The 16,874-nt window shown below is 50.3% G+C and overlaps 1 protein-coding gene across 24 annotated transcripts in view; it reads left to right on the top strand.

The window, feature by feature from the left end:
• CCDC57 (coiled-coil domain containing 57) overlaps window positions 1-16,874 on the top strand; it is a 116,133-nt gene that overhangs the window by 47,113 nt on the left and 52,146 nt on the right. For all 24 annotated transcript variants that reach the window (XR_013407510.1, XR_013407511.1, XR_013407513.1 and 21 more), the window contains 3 exons: window positions 145-367; window positions 1,155-1,307; window positions 9,836-9,939. Coding sequence is in view for 15 of the 24 variants with exons in the window: in XM_077973399.1 (XP_077829525.1) it covers window positions 145-367; window positions 1,155-1,307; window positions 9,836-9,939 (480 nt within the window). In the remaining 9 variants the exon portion in view is untranslated. The remainder of the gene's footprint in view (window positions 1-144; window positions 368-1,154; window positions 1,308-9,835; window positions 9,940-16,874) is intronic.

Raw genomic sequence — 16,874 nt, 5'->3', positions numbered from 1 at the left:
CCCGGGGATGGGGAGGGACCACAGCCCAAGCTCAAGCAGGGGACTGGCCCCGAGAGGGCAGCAGGGAGGGCGGAGGCACAGCCTGCCAGGACAAGCTGGGGAACCGTTCATCTTTTTGTAGTCATTTTTCCTTGTATTTGACAGATGCTCCTCGGGCAGCATGAAGAAGAAATAAGTAAAGACTTTCCATCCAGTGAGATCCAGCAGCTCCGAGAGCAGAACACGAGCTTGCGAAGCGCGATTGCCCAGATGAGGAAAGAAATGGAGGCTCTAAGCCATCAGATTCCTCCTCCCGCCCAGACAGCGGCAGAGAGCACAGATGCAAACCAGCCTGACCCAAAGGCTGGGGGAGACACCGCCACTCCTGGTGAGTAACAGGGAGAAAGGGACAGAGCGGGAGGGGAAGTGGGAGAGGGAGGGAGGAGGACAGACGGGAGCATGGGTCTCGACTGGCTTCAAGGAGGCTTCATTTCAGAGTCCTGTAAGTTAACATCCCCTGTAATAAATTCAAAGCATGAAAACTGCTTTTTCTCCAAGAGAAGGAATCTTCAGTTTTATACCAAAAAGCTTTTATATTTGTAAAGTAGAAGGAAAAAATGAGGGTACCTGCTTGACACACTTAAAAAACCTGTTTTAGACCTGAACCAGGGCTGGCTTGGTGTCGCGCTGTCCCAGAGTGGGTTGGTAGCAGGGGCTGGTGGACCGCAGGCCTTTCCTCCAGAGGAGTGTCCGTGGCAGAGCTGATGAGGGCGCCCGATGCCCGGGAACCCCACGAGTGGCTGTGGGTGGGCGGATGCCAGGATGGATGCAGAGCTTCCGTTCTCCAGGTGGGACTTGGCCCCTCGCACAGAGGCACGTGGGCTGCAGCAGGTGAAACATTTGCTCCTGATCGCTGAGCCCTTCCTGGAGAGCATGGAGACTATGCTGGTCTCTGGCTGGCACACTCTGGCCAGTGAGGGGAGGGAAGGTCTTTCAGTCTGACACACACACAGAGTGTGGAAACTGCTGTGAAGCTCTCGTGCGGGGAGGACAGGAGGACAGGCACAGTGAGGCAGCGGGCACGAGCTGGCATCGGCTCCCTGAGCTGGTGCTCACAGGAGGGCGGTGCGAAAGGGTGTGTGTGTGTGTTATATTCACTGGGCTTTTTTTGGCAGATTATGTTCTGGCCCTTGAAGCAGAAATACGAACTCTAAAGCATAAGTTTAAAACTCTGGAAGAGCATCTAGAAGATGTGCTGGATCCTTTAAAGATGTCCTCACCTCGTGCCGAGTCTCAGCCCAGCGTCCGCACCTCGACAGAGACGACTGGTGAGAGTCCGCGTCTCACTGGGCTCCTTGCTGTCCCTTTATAAACTGAAATCTGACCCCTGCAGAAAGTCCAGTCACAGCAAATATATAGCTTGAGGCTATTGCAGACGTCGGGGCAGTGTCATCTGGCCTGGCAGCCCCTTGTGCTCCCCCAGAGCCCACGTGCCCTGGCTCCTCACTGCAGTTAGCGTTCCCTGTTTCGGTGTGAATGGAATTCTGTGGCACCTGTGCTCTCTCTGGCATCTTCACACCTACACTGTGTTTCACTTGATAATGCCAGATTCTTCTCCAAAGCACCCCTACAATTTACACTCCATCCACAGCATGCGAGGCAGCCGTGGTGCTGCATGCGCGCCAACACTTACATGGTCAGTGGCTCCTTCTGTTCCCTCTAGTGGACACATAGCACATCCTATTTTGGTTTAATTTGCAAATTTCATGAGATTCGTGGGATTGAACATCTTTCCTGTGTGCATTGGTGTATGATTGGCTAGGGCTGCCATAACTCAGCACCAGAGCCTGGGTGGCTTAAACAACGGGTATTTATTTTCTCACTTCTGGAGTCTGGATGTCAGAGATCAGGCTGCTGGCAGAGTGGGTTCCTCCTGAGGCCTCTCTGTGGCTGGCAGACAGCACCCTCTCCCCTGCGCGCTCACGTGCCCTCTCCCCCGGGCGCTCACGTGGCCTCTCCCCTGCGTGCTCACATGGCTCCTCCCCTGCGCGCTCACATGGCTCCTCCCCCACTGCGTGCTCACTCCTGGTGTGTCTTCCTCTTCTGTTTTTTTGGAGGGGGGACAGAGTCTTGCTCTATCACCCAGGCTGGAGTGCAGTGGTGTGACCTTAGCTCACTGCAGCCTCTGCCTCCCAGGTTCAAGCAATTCTCCTGCTTCAGCCTCCTAAGTAGCTGGGATTACAGGTACACACCACCATGCCCGGCTAATTTCTGTATTTTTAGTAGAGATAGGGTTTCACCATGTTGGTCAGGCTGGTCTCGAACTCTTGACCTCATGATCCACCCACCTCGGCCTCCCAAAGTGCTGGGATGACAGGCGTGAGCTGCCGCACCCGGCTCTTCCTCTTATAAGGACAACAGTCCAGGGCCCCAGCCTTAGGACCTCATGTAACCTTAACTGCCTCCTCAAAGGCCCTGTCTCCAAATACAATCATGTTCGGGGTTAGAGCTTCAACCTATCAATTTTGGGGGACACAGTTCAGTCCATAGGATTGGCCTTTTGATAGTCTCTCTTTTGAAGCTCCAGGCCATGTCTTTTGCCCATGTTTTATTAGATGATCTGCCTTTTGTCATAGATTGTTTTTAGGGTATTTGATTCTGAATATGAGCCTTGCGCTGGTTTTATGGGTTGCAAGTATCTCCTCCCAGTCTGTGGCTTTGCCTTTTATTCCTTCACTGGTGTCTTTGGTGAATGGATGGTCTTCATTTCAAGACAGACTCACAGGCTAATCTATTCCACTGTGGTTAGTCCAACATCAAAAGTTGCATTCTAGCATTCTAGCATTCTTTTTCGTTATTCTAACTTCCTTTTCCAACAATGAGAAACCTGGCTCGCCCATTCTCACTAACACAGTTACTCTGATCGAGTCCTCTTGGTGTAACCAATCCCCCGTTGCTGCTGCAGCCCCTTCCCCTATTTGGAGGCCCCTCTCCTGCCTGGATGCCTCCCCAGCATCACCGAGCTTGACAGCCCAGCCTGGCTGCCTTCCCCTCAGATGCCCTCACCCTGCTGGAGCCACAGTCCCCCTTAGGTAGGGGAGGCAGGCCCCACCTGCAGGCCTAAGGCAGGAAAAGAAAGGGAGGGGCCAGACAGGACACTCCACTGGCACAGATTGTCTCAAATGAGGGAGGTTTTGGCCGGGCGCGGTAGCTCACGCCTGTAATCCCAACACTGGGAGGCCGAGGTGGGTGGATCACCTGAGGTCAGGAGTTTGAGACCAGCCTGGCCAACATGGTAAAACCCCGTCTCTACTGAAAATACAAAAAAATTAGCTGGGCGTGGTGGCGGGCGCCTGTAATCCCCGCTACTTGGGAGGCTGAGGTAAGAGAATCGCTTGAACCCGGGAGGCGGAGGTTGCAGTGAGCTGAGAGTGCACCACTACATTCCAGCCTGGGTGACAGAGTGAGACTCCATCTCAAAAAAAATAAAATAAAATAAGGGAGGTTTTATTTTTCTTTTCCAATGCGGATATTGTTTACTTCTTCTTGCATTATTGCCCCTAGCTAAACTCTCCAGTGTGATATTCATAATCGCTGTCTTTCTCCCTAATCCCAGAGGAGGAACCTTCGGCATTTCACTTCTTTAGGTTTAGTGTTTGCTGAAGGTTTTTTGCAGTGGGGGTAGTGGAGGGAGGTTAAGGAAGTTTCTTTCTGTTCTTGTTTTAATATAGATCTTCATTTTTAAAATAATGATTCTTTGTTTTTGTTTCATATATTTTGCATCTTTGTTGTTAGATGTGTATACATTTAGGATTATTATTATTTTTAGGATAATTGACCCTTATATTGTTATGTAATCTTCCTCTTTATCCTGGCAACGTTCTTTGTTCTGAGGTCTACCTTGTCTGATATTAGTTAATCCACTCAAGCTTTCTTTTGATTCACGTTTGGTGATATAACTTTTTCATCCCTTTCCCTTTTTACCTACCTCTGTCTTTTATATTTGAAATGAATTTCTTTTTTTTGAGGCGGAGTCTCTGTTGCCTAGGCTGGAGTGCAGTGGCACAATCTTGGCTCACTGCAACCTCTGCCTCGGGTTCGAGCGATTCTCGTGCCTCAGCCTCCCAAGTAGCTAGAGTTACAGGCATGTGCCAACATGCCCAGCTGGTAGCGTTTGTATTGTTAGCAGAGACAGGGTTTCACCATGTTGGCCAGGCTGGTCTCAAACTCCTGGCCTCAAGTGATCCACTTGCCTTGGCCTCCCAAAGTGCTGGAATGACAGGCGTGAGCCACTGCACCTGGCCTAAAGACAAAGACTGTTGAAAGCATGCAGAGAGAGCGATGCATGGCCTACAGGGGACTGTGACCGGAGCGGCAGTGGGTTCTCAGCAGCAGCTGTCATCAGATTTCTCTTCAGAAGGAAGTGGCATAATATTTTTCAAGCACTGAAAGCAAAAACTGTCAACCCATAATTATACATTCAGTAAAAACATTCTTCAGGAATGAGAGTGAATAAAGATATTCTCAGATGAAGGAAAAGTTTGGATCAGACTGGATCTAAAAGAACTGATAAAGGAGGTACTTTAGACACAACGGAAGGAAGGAAACTAGGAACGTCAGGAGTGAAGGAAAACTAATGGCAAGGGTGAATATGATAGACACTCTTTCACACTTGACTTTTAAAATTACGTTGACAGGCCGGGCGCCATGGCTCATGCCTCATGCCTGTCATCCCAGCACTTTGGGAGGCCAAGGCAGATGGATCACCTGAGGTCAGTAGTTGAAGGCCAGCCTGGCCAACGTGGTGAAACCCCGTATCTACTAAAAATACAAACATTAGCTGGGCGCGGTGGCGCACGCCTGTAGTCCCAGCACTTTGGAAGGCTGGGTGGATGGATCACTCAAGGTCAGGAGTTTGAGACCAGCCTGGCCAAAATGGAGAAACCCCGTCTCTACTGAAAATACAAAAATTAGCCGGGTGTAATGGCAGGCGCCTGTAATCCCAGCACTTTGGGAGGCTGAGGCGGGTGGATCGCTTGAGGCCAGGAGTTCAAGACCAGCCTGGCTAAAATGGAGAAACCCCGTCTCTACTGAAAATACAAAAATTAGCCGGGCATGGTGACAGGCACCTGTAATCCCAGCTATTTGGGAGGCTGAGGCAGGAGAATCGCTTGAACCTGGGAGGCAGAGGTTGACTGAGCCGAGATCATGCCACAGCACTCCAGCCTGGGCAACAAGAGCAAAAATCCATCTCAAAAAAAAAAGAGTTTTTGCCTTTAGTTTTTGGAAATTTCATTATGTTGTAGGCCAGGCGCGGTGGCTCAAACCTGTAATCCCAGCACTTTGGGAGGCCAAGACGGGCAGATCACGAGGTCAGGGGATCGAGACCATCCTGGCTAACACGGTGAAACCCTGTCTCTACTAAAAAATAGAAAAATCTAGCCGGGCGAGGTGGTGGGCGCCTGTAGTCTCAGCTACTCGGGAGGCTGAGGCAGGATAATGGCGTAAACCCGGGAGGCGGAGCTTGCAGTGAGCTGAGATCCGGCCACTGCACTCCAGCCTGGGCGACAGAGCGAGACTCCGTCTCAAAAAAAAAAAAAAAAAGAAATTTCATTATGTTGTATCTGGGCATAGATTTCTTTTTTTTTTTTTTTTTTTTTGAGACGGAGTCTCGCTCTGTCACCCAGGCTGGAGTGCAGTGGCGCGATCTCGGCTCACTGCAAGCTCCGCCTCCCGGGTTCACGCCATTCTCCTGCCTCAGCCTCCCGAGTAGCTGGGACTACAGGCGCCCACAACCGCGCCCGGCTAATTCTTTGTATTTTTAGTAGAGACGGGGTTTCACCGTGGTCTCGATCTCCTGACCTTGTGATCCGCCCATCTCGGCCTCCCAAAGTGCTGGGATTACAGGTGTGAGCCACCGCGCCCGGCCTGGGCATAGATTTCTTTGGTTTATTCTTTTTGATATTAAACTGAAGGTTTATGTCTTTCACCAAATTTCAGAAGTTTTCATCCATTATTTTTCAAGTATTTTTTTCAGCTCCATAGTCTTTCCTTCTGGGAGTCTGAGGACACAAACGTTTGGCCTTTTGTTATTGTCCTGCAGGTCCCTGAGGCTGTGTTTTCTCTTTTTTTTCAATTTGTTTTCTCTGTTGTTCAAATTGGATAGTTCCTTTTCCTCTGTTCTTCAAGTTTATCAGTTCTTTCTTTTGTCATTTCCATTTTTCTGTTAAGCCCATTCAGTGAGATTTTTGTTGCTGTTTCTAAAATTTCCATTTTGGTTTTCTTTTTCCTTTTTTTTTTTTTAATTGTGGTTGTTGTTTTTGAGACAGGGCCTTGCTCTGTTGTCCATGCTGGAGTGTGGTGGTATGGTCACAGCTCACTGCAGCCTTGACCCCCTGGGCTCAAGGGACCTTCCCACCTTAGCTTGCCGAGTAACTGGGACTATAGGCTACAGGTGTGCACCACCACACCCCGCTAATTTCTTTTTATATTTGTAGAGATGGAGTGTCACTATGTTGCCCAGGCTGGTCTTGATCTCCTGACCTCAACTGATCCTCCTGCCTCAGCCTCCCAAAGTGTTTGGATTACAGGCGTGAGCCATCACAGTTGGCCTTAGTTTTCTTTATATCTTACTTTACTGGAACTTTCATTTTGCCATGTGTTTTTAGAGTGTATTAAATTGCTTGCCAGAGTTTTTTGTTTGTGTATTTGTTCATTTTTTTTAGAGACAGGGTCTTGCTCTGTCACCCAGGCTGGAGTGCAGTGGGCATGATCATGGCTCACTGCAGCCTGGACCTCCTGGGCTCAAGCGACTCTCCGGCCTCAGACTCCTGAAGAGCTGGGGTTATGGGTACGTACCACCATCCATGCCTAGCTAATTTTTGTGGTTTTTTGTTTTTGTTTTTGTTTTGTAGAGATGGGGTTTCACTATGTTGCCCAGGCTGATCTTAAACTCTTGGCTTCAAGCAATTCTCTCACCTCCACCCTCCCCAGTAACTTGCTCGAGTATCGTTATGACGGCTGCTTTAACATCTTCATCCCATAATTCCAATGTCTGTGTCATCTTTCATTCGCATTGAGATTTTCTTGGTTGTTAATATTACGAGTATTTTTTTTTAATTAGAGATGGGGTCTCACTATATTGCCCAGGCTGTTCTGAAACTCCTTGGCTCAAGTGATCCTCCTGCCTCAGCCTCCCAAAGTGCTGGGATTACAGGCAGCCTCCTGTAATTTTTTACTGTATCATGGACATTTTGAGTGTCACATTATGAAATTCTGGTTCTTATTAAACCTGTGTTAATTCTGTCATTTATTGTATCAGACAAGTCAGCCTTTCTGGGTTCACACTGCATATCCTGGCCCATTCTGGTGGGCTGAGGTTTGAATGTCCGTTACTTTCCAGAGCCTTGATGATGGCGTTTTACTCTGCCCACACGTGAGCTACCAAGTGGCCAATTAAATCCTGGGCAGTGTCCCCCGCCAGGCCCAGTTGTCAGAGGTTTTGCTGTGCTGGTTCTGTTGATTCTGGCTGGTTTTACACGGCGGATCCTCAGGAGTCTTCATGTAGACCTTCTTCCTCCTGTGACCCTCCCCACATGCTCTCCCAGAAGCTGAGATGGCCTTTGTCTATACCAGGCTGCAGGACCGTGGGCTGGCAGGAGGGCAAGTGTGGTCCCAAGGGCTCCACCTGCATGTCCCCGTCTTCTGCTCCATTGGTCCCAGGAGCAGCTTCTCTTCGGCCTTTTGTTTTGGTCTGAGCTCTGGGTTGTGGCTGCCCAGCACCAGGCCAGTGTGTGCAGGAAGGAGACGAGGGACTCCCTGCCAGCCATCCCTGGGATCCGAGGCCCCTAGACGCTCAGGCTTTGTTTCTCACCGTTCAGAATCTTCCTCTAGTGGGGCTTTTTGTGTTCTGGCCGGGCCTTTAGCTGAGATTAGTGGGGGGAAATGGGGGTGGACTGCAGGGTCTCCATCATGTTAAACCACCCTTGCAGTTCCAGGAAGAATGCAACATGTAGTGATAGATTCTTCTTTTTATAATTTGACAGATTTGGTTTGCTGATACTTCTTTTGTTTTTTGTTTATATGAGACACGGTCTCGCTCTTTGACCAGGCTATTCTTGAACTCTTGGGCTCAGGCCGTCTTCTTGCCTTGGCCTCCGTGTAGCTGGGATTACAGGTGCGAGCCACCAGGCCCAGCTTGGTTTGCCCGTGCCCGTGTTTTATTGAAAATTAGTACATTTGTGTTCATGAGTAAGACTGGCCTATAATTTTCAATTCTCGTAATGTTCATGTGAGGTTTTGGAATCAAAGTTACTCTGGCCTCATAAATATGTTGGAAAGTATTCTCTATTTTTCTGTTTTCTAAAAAAGTTTGTATCAGACGTATCTTAATTTTTTTGGTAGAATTCAACTTTGAAACCAGCTGGGCCTGGAGTTTTCCTTGTGGGAAGGTTTAAAATTGTGAATTCAGTTTTTTTCATAGTTATAGGACATTCAGATTTTCTTTTTTATACATGTTATATTTTACTAAGAAATTGTCCATTTCATCTAAATTTTCAAATTTTTGACATAAAGTTGCTTATAGTGTCCTATGAGTTTTTAAATGTCTGTGGGGTCTGAAGTGATAACTCCTTTTTGCCATTAATTATATTGGTCATTTGCTTTTATTTTTTCCTTGCTTAGTATTACTGGGTGTTTATTTTAGCCTTCTCAAAGAATCAACTGTTGGTTTTGTTGATTCTCTATTATACATTTATTTTCTGTTTCCTCAATATCTAATACTGATGTTATCTTTTCTTCCTCCTACTTTATTTGGCTTTTTTTTTTTTTTTTTTTTTGATGGAGTCTCACTCTGTTGCCCAGGCTGGAGTGTCATGGCACAATCTTGGCTCACTGCAACCTCCACCTCCTGAGTTCAGTTGATTCTCGTGCCTCAGCCTCCTGAGTAGCTGGGACCACAGGGGCACACCACCACGCCAGGCTAATTTTTGTTTTTTTTTTCAGCAGAGACAGGTTTTGCCACATTGGCCAGGTTGGTCTCCCACTCCTGACCTCAGGCGATCTGCCCGCCTCAGCCTCCCAAAGTGCTGAGATTACAGGCGTGAGACACCATGCCCAGCCCTATTTGGCTTTAATTTGGCCATTCTTTTTAAATTTATTTTTCTGCTTGTGTGTGTGACAGGCTCTCGCTCTGCTGTCCAGGCTGGAGTGCAGTGGCGCAGTCATCGCTCACTGTAACCTTGAATTCCTGGGATCCAGGGATCCTCCTGCCTCAGCCTCCCAATGTGATGAGATGACAGGCAGGGGCCACTGCGCCTGGCTCTCTAAATTCTTGAGATGAACGTTTAGCTCACTGGTTTTCAGCCTTTCTTCTTTTCTAAAATATTTATCTAAAGCTGTAATTATTCTTGGACGGACAGCTTTAGATTCATTCCTGAAGTTTCTAAAGTAGTATTGTTGTTATCTTTCCATTCAAAATAGTTGTTAATATCCATTGTGATTTTTTTCTTTGACCCTGTGTTATGTGGCATCTTTTTTCTCAATTTCTAAATAAGTGGCTCTTTATTTGGACAGATTGGAGCAATTGGTCTCTATCAGACACTACATGGTAAGGTCAGACTTTTTCCTACAAGGATTCTTGCTTTCTTTACATGAGGATTATGCTTTCTGTACAGCATCTCTAATCTTCATGTGGAGCCGGATCTGCTGACTCCAATGAACAACAGCTTTGCGTTGGGGTCAGCCGCTGGTGCCATGGCCTCACGGGAAAGGGAGAGCTGATAGAGATGTGTGTCTCCCCTGAAAGACCTTCCTTCGTTCTCAGATCTGAGCTGACAGAAGCCACTCTTCTCTGCAGGAGGGTCTGTCCAAGCTGGCCCAGTGTCCTCCGGACTGGCACTCAGGAAGCTCGGGGACAGAGTGCAGCTCCTAAACCTGCTGGTGACACGACTCAGACAGAAGGTGAGGCGCTCGAGTTTGTGGGGTCTTCCTCCCAGGGAGCCGTTGCTGGGGGGTGGGGGCGGGGCGTGGGCTCTGAGCGACTGCCCGGTGCAATCCCAGGTGACCTCGGGCATCCACTGACCTCTCTGTGCCTGTTTTCTTCTGAGGAAGGGGCCGTAGGGAGGTCTTGGGAACCGGTTCATCTCAGTTGTGCTCGTGGAAGGCTTGCCAGGAGAATCTGGGAAGCACGGTCCAGGCAGTGGAGGCAGTGCTGGCGGCCAGACCACCAGGCCCTGGCTGTGCCCACTCAGAGGGGTCCTGGTCAACGGGGCGTGTGTGTGGGCTGCCTGATGCCACCTGCCCACTCAGAGGAGTCCTGGTCAACAGGGCACGTGTGCTCCATGTCAGTGACGAGCTGCACTTCATCTGAGACACTGGAGCCTTGGCAAACGCTGTTCTTTTCAACCTCCTGGGCCCTTGCCTTTTGGGGGTCGGGTCATACTCCTGCTGGGGCCAGTATCTGCATGCATCCAGCAGCGAGCGCACCCTGTTTCCCGTGGGGCTGGGGTCACTGCCTTGGTTTGATTGCTACAGAGTCCTAACATTGTTTTGATTTTTACTTTAAAAAATTGTGTGGCCAGGCATGGGGGCTCATGCCTGTAATCCCTGCACTTGGGGAGGCGGAGTTGGGCAGATCACCTGAGGTCAGGAGTTCGAGACCAGCCTGGCCAACATGGTGAAACCCTGTCTCTATAAAATACAAAAAATTAGCCAGGCATGGTGGTAGCTACTTGGGAGGCTGAGGTGGGAGAATTGCTTGAACCGAGGAGGCGCAGGTTGTGGTGAGCCGAGATCGCACCATTGTACTCTAGCTTGGGCAACAAGAGTGAAACTCCATCTCAAAAAAAAATTTTCTTTTAATTGTAAAATGCATTAATATATAACAAAGTTTACCATTTTGACCATTTTAAAGTGTACCTATCAGTGGCAGTACATTCACGATGTTGTAGAAACATTCTCACTATTACCAGAGCTTTTCTCCCCACCCCAGATAGCAGCTCAGTACCAAAACCACACAGCAGTATCACCCGTTCCCTGCTTCCCAGCCTCTAGTAACATTCCCCTCCCCGTCCCGATCAGTTTGTCTACTGAAGGGACCTCATACTAACACAGTCATACGGCAGTTGTCCTTTTGTCCTTTTGTCCTTTGTGCCAGGCTCTTTCACTGAGAATGTTCTCAGGGTCAGCTCTGCGTATGTCAGGGCGCCGTTCTTCCCGTGGCTGGTGTATCCTGTCGTATGGATGGATCACACTTCGTGTATCACTCATGCACTCAACATCTGGGTTGCTTCCGCTGTTTGGATTGTGCATGACGCTGCTGTGAACGCTCCTGTGTGGACTTATGCAAAGTTCAGTTGTCCTGGGTGTACACCTGGGAGTGGAATTGCTCTGTCAGACGGTCACCCTGTGTTTACCCCTCGAGGAGCCGCCCGCTGTTTTCCCCGACGGTCACCCTGTGTTTACCCCTCGAGGAGCCGCCCGCTGTTTTCCCCGACGGTCACCCTGTGTTTACCCCTCGAGGAGCCGCCCGCTGTTTTCCCCGACGGTCACCCTGTGTTTACCCCTCGAGGAGCCGCCCGCTGTTTTCCCCGACGGTCACCCTGTGTTTACCCCTCGAGGAGCCGCCCGCTGTTTTCCCCGACGGTCACCCTGTGTTTACCCCTCGAGGAGCCGCCCGCTGTTTTCCCCGACGGTCACCCTGTGTTTACCCCTCGAGGAGCCGCCCGCTGTTTTCCCCGACGGTCACCCTGTGTTTACCCCTCGAGGAGCCGCCCGCTGTTTTCCCCGACGGTCACCCTGTGTTTACCCCTCGAGGAGCCGCCCGCTGTTTTCCCCGACGGTCACCCTGTGTTTACCCCTCGAGGAGCCGCCCGCTGTTTTCCCCGACGGTCACCCTGTGTTTACCCCTCGAGGAGCCGCCCGCTGTTTTCCCCGACGGTCACCCTGTGTTTACCCCTCGAGGAGCCGCCCGCTGTTTTCCCCGACGGTCACCCTGTGTTTACCCCTCGAGGAGCCGCCCGCTGTTTTCCCCGACGGTCACCCTGTGTTTACCCCTCGAGGAGCTGCCGCGCTGTTTTTCCCAGCAGCCGCACCATTTTACCTCCACCAGCACTGTGTGAGAGTTCCAGTTCCCCATCCCCACCAACACTAGCTGTTTTCTGGCTGTGATGCTAGTCATCCTGGTGGGAGTGAAGTGGGGCCTCACTGTGGTTTTGATTTGCGTTTTCCTGATGACTCCTGATGTCAGGCAGCATTTCACGTGTGTCTTGGTCGGCATTTGTCTTCTTTGGAGAAATGTCCATGTAGATCCCTTGCCCAGTTTTAATTGGGTTATCTTTTTATTTGAGCTGTAAGAATTATTTTTATATTCCAGATACAAGTCCCTTATTAGATTTATGATTTGCTACATTTTTTTCCCATTCTGTGGTTTGTGTTTTCACTTTCTTTTTTTTTTTGAGACAGAGTCTCACTCTGTCACCCAGGCTGGAGTACAGCAAAGTGATCTCGGCTGACTGCAACCTCCGCCTCCCGGGTTCAAGCAATTATCCTGCCTCAGCCTTCCAAGTAGCTGGGATTACAGGCGTGAGCCACCATGGCCAGCCAATTTTTGTATTTTTAGTAGAAAGGGGGTTTCACCAGGCTGGTCTCAAACTCCTGACCTCGGGTGATCTTCCCTCCTCCGCCTCCCAGAGTGCTGGCATTGCAGGTATAAGCCACTGCACCCGGCCTGTCTTTTCACTTTCTTGATGGTGTCCTTTGAAGGACACCGAATGTCTCCAGTTTTGATCCAGTCCCGTTGTTCATGTCTCCTGTTGCTTGTGCTTCTGAGTCGTGCTGTCCTCATCCTGTTGCCTTTATTCCTTGTGAGGCAAAGTAAGGAGGGAATTTCCACATGTCCTGTCACATTGTAAATACGTAAATCACACCTTCCCTGCAGCCTCTGCTTCTTCCCTAGTGCAGAACATCTCCTCTAGAAACAAAGTATTCCAGGGCCTGGCGCGGTGGCTCAAGCCTGTAATCCCAGCACTTTGGGAGGCCGAGACGGGCAGATCACGAGGTCAGGAGATCGAGACCATCCTGGCTAACACGGTAAAACCCCATCTCTACTAAAAAATACAAAAAAACTAGCTGGGCGAGGTGGCGGGCGCCTGTAGTCCCAGCTACTCGGGAGGCTGAGGCAGGAGAATGGCGTAAACCTGGGAGACGGAGCTTGCAGTGAGCTGAGATCCGGCCATTGCACTCCAGCCCAGGCGGGCGACAGAGCAAGACTCAGTCTCAAAAAAAAAAAAAAAAAAGAAACAAAGTATTCCAGATTTCCTGTCTGCCGAGGGAGCAGGCAGTGCTTCAGAAATTGGATGCCTTTTTTTTTAATCTTCCTAAAATGTTTGATGGATTGATTGACAAATATGGCTGGGCGAGGTGGCTCACGCCTGTAATCCCAGCACCTTGGGAGGCCAAGGTGTGCAGATCACCAGGTCAGGAGATTGAGACCGTCTTGTCCAAAATGGTGAAACCCCATGTCTACTAAAATACAAAAAATTAGCCAGGCGTGGTGGTGCGTGCCTGTAATCCCAGCTACTCGGGAGGCTGAGGCAGGGCAATCAATCGCTTGAACCCGGGAGGCGGAGGTTGCGGTGAGCTGAGATTGCGCCACTGCACTCCAGCCTGGGCGACAAAGCAAGACTCCATCTCAAAAAAAAAAAAAAAAAAAAAGAGGCCGGGCGCGGTGCTCAAGCCTGTAATCCCAGCACTTTGGGAGGCCGAGACGGGCAGATCATGAGGTCAGGAGATCGAGACCATCCTGGCTGACACGGTGAAACCCCGTCTCTACTAAAAAATACAAAAAACTAGCCGGGCGAGGTGGTGGGCGCCTGTGGTCCCAGCTACTCGGGAGGCTGAGGCAGGAGAATGGCGTGAACCCGGGAGGCGGAGCTTGCAGTGAGCTGAGATCTGGCCACTGCACTCCAGCCTGGGCGACAGAGCAAGATTCTGTCTCAAAAAAAAAAAAAAAAAAAGAAAATGACAAATATAAATTGTATATCTCTGTGGTGTGTGACATGATGTTCTGAAACATGTCCACACTGTGGAATGGCTGAATGAGGCTAATTAACATGTGCATCACCCTCAGACCTCTCATTTGCTGCTGATGCCTAACGTCTCACCTTGATGGGACGTGCATCTTTGTTGTTGTAGTGAAGAGGAACTTGGCTACTTTTCCATTTCTGTTGAAGATCCGTGTACCCGTGAGGGGCTCCAGTCGGGGGGTGGGTTGAAGATCCATGTACACGTGAGGGGCTCCAGTCGAGGAAGATCCGTGTACACGTGAGGGGCTCCAGTCAGGGGGGTTGAAGATCCGTGTACCTGTGAGGGGCTTCAGTAGGGGGGTTGAAGATCCGTGTACACGTGAGGGGCTCCAGTCGGAGGGGGGGTTGAAGATCCGTGTACCTGTGAGGGGCTTCAGTAGGGGGGTTGAAGATCCGTGTACACATGAGGGGCTCCAGTCGAGGAAGATCCGTGTACACGTGAGGGGCTCCAGTCAGGGGGGTTGAAGATCCGTGTACACGTGAGGGGCTCCAGTCGAGGAAGATCCGTGTACACGTGAGGAGCTCCAGTTGGGGGAGTTGAAGATCCGTGTACCTGTGAGGGGCTTCAGTGGGGGGGGGGTTTGAAGATCCGTGTACCCGTGAGGGGCTCCAGTCGGGGGGGGTTGAAAATCCGTGTACTCGTGAGGGGCTTCAGTGGGGGGGTTGAAGATCCGTGTACATGTGAGGGGCTTCAGTAGAGGAGTTGAAGATCCGTATACATGTGAGGGGCTTCAGTAGGGGGGTTGAAGATCCGTGTACCCATGAGGGGCTTCAGTAGGGGGGGTTGAAGATCCGTGTACACGTGAGGGACTCCAGTCGGCGGGGGGTTGAAGATCCGTGTACACGTGAGGGGCTCCGGTCGAGGGGGGTTGAAGATCCCTGTACACTTGAGGGGCTCCAGTCGAGGAAGATCCGTATACACGTGAGGGTCTCCAGTCGGGGGGCGTTGAAGATCCGTGTACACATGAGGGGCTCCAGTTGAGGAAGATCCGTGTACACGTGAGGGGCCCCAGTCGAGGCGGTTGAAGATCCGTGTACCCGTGAGGGACTCCAGTCGAGGCGGTTGAAGATCCATGTACCCATGATGGGGCTCCAGATTCCCGACACTTTGCAGTTGCTGTTTCCCCCATTTCCCACACAAATCCTACAGACAAGAAATAAACATTTAAAAAGCTTTTAGGCTGGGCACGGTGGTACACACCTGTAGTTGCAACACTTTGGGAGGCTGAGACGGGAACATCACTTGAGCCCAGGAGTTTGAGAACAGCCTGGGTAACATAGGGAGACCTTGTCCCTACAAAAACTAAACAAGACTGGGCACGGTGGCTCATGCCTGTAATCCCCACACTTTGGGAGGGTGAGGTGGGAGGATTATTTGAGCTCGGTAGTTTGAAACCAGCCTGGGCAACACAGCAAGACCCCATCTGTACTAAAAACTGAAATAATTAGCCAAGAATGGTGGTGCGTCTGTAATCGCAGCTACTCAGGAGGCTGAGGATTGCTTGAGCCCAGATGGTCGAGGCTGTAGTGAGCCACGATCGCGCCACTGCACCCCAGCCTGGGCAACAGAGCAAGACCCTGTCTCTAAAAATAAAAACAGGCTGGATGTGGTGACTCACAGGTGTAATCCCAACACTCTGGGAGGCTGAGGCAGAAGATCGCTTGAGTCCAGGAGTTTGAGACCAGCCGAGGCAACAAAGTAAGATGCCATCTGAATAAAATAAGTAAATAAATACAAATAAATACAAGCTTTTAATTTTACCTTGGTTAATCATAGATGATTAACCAAGACCTCTCATTTGCTGCTGATGCCTAACGTCTCACCTTGATGGGACGTGCATCTTTGTTGTTGTAGTGAAGAGGAACTTGGCTACTTTTCCATTTCTGTTGAAGATTCGTGTACCCGTGAGGGTACACGGATGATCATCCTGGGGAAAGATGATCATCCTGGGGAAAATGTTCACCTTGAAGTAATATTGTTTGGTTGGGTTTTTACTTAGCAGTGTCTGTAAATTAAATAATAACCTTTATTTGTGTGTAGGTAGCAAATTCAAAAATGAAATATTCATAAGGAATTCACCGTAGGAGTCCCTGGCATAGGGAAAGTGATATTTTATGTTACTGGGAATGAGGCGGGAAGGCTCTGGTGCGGGAGGCATTCCTCTTTCTCACCTGCGCTGCTCTTCTTCCTTCCTCTCGCCGGGAGTGGTGCGGTCAGTGAGAGGCAGCCAGAGCTGGAGGCCAGCCCAGAGCCCCCAGGGTGGGTCTCATGGCCAGCCTGTTGCCTCCCAGAGGTACTCTGTGACCTGTGACTTCCCTCTCCCAGCCCCCCATTCACTCGGGCCTCCTGTTGGCCTCCACCTGCCTTTCTTTTTTTTTTTTTTTGAGATGGAGTCTCGCTCTGTCGTCCAGGCTGGAGTGCAGTGGCGCGATCTTGGCTCACTGCAAGCTCCGCCTTCCGGGTTCACGGCATTCTCCTGCCTCAACCTCCCGAGTAGCTGGGACTACAGGCGCTGCCACCGCGCCCGGCTAGTTTTTTGTATTTTTTAGTAGAGATGGGGTTTCACTGTGTTAGCCAGGATGGTCTCAATCTTCTGACCTCGTGATCTGCCCGCCGTGGCCTCCCAAAGTGCTGGGATTACAGGCTTGAGCCTCCGCACCCGGCCTATCCACCTACCTTTCAATAGCCTCAGCCCTCTGACCTCCTGGCCTGCCTCCCTCTGGCCTCCCCATTTCTGCCCCCTTTGATTAGCAGAAGAGAAAAATCTATACCTCCTACTGGTTACTTGCAATTCTGGAGGCTTTTGTTTC

This window comes from Macaca mulatta, chromosome 16 (assembly GCF_049350105.2).
Source record: "Macaca mulatta isolate MMU2019108-1 chromosome 16, T2T-MMU8v2.0, whole genome shotgun sequence".
NCBI lineage: Eukaryota > Metazoa > Chordata > Mammalia > Primates > Cercopithecidae > Macaca > Macaca mulatta.
Note: the sequence above shows the minus strand (reverse complement) of the source record. Positions and strands in the feature narration are given on the sequence as shown.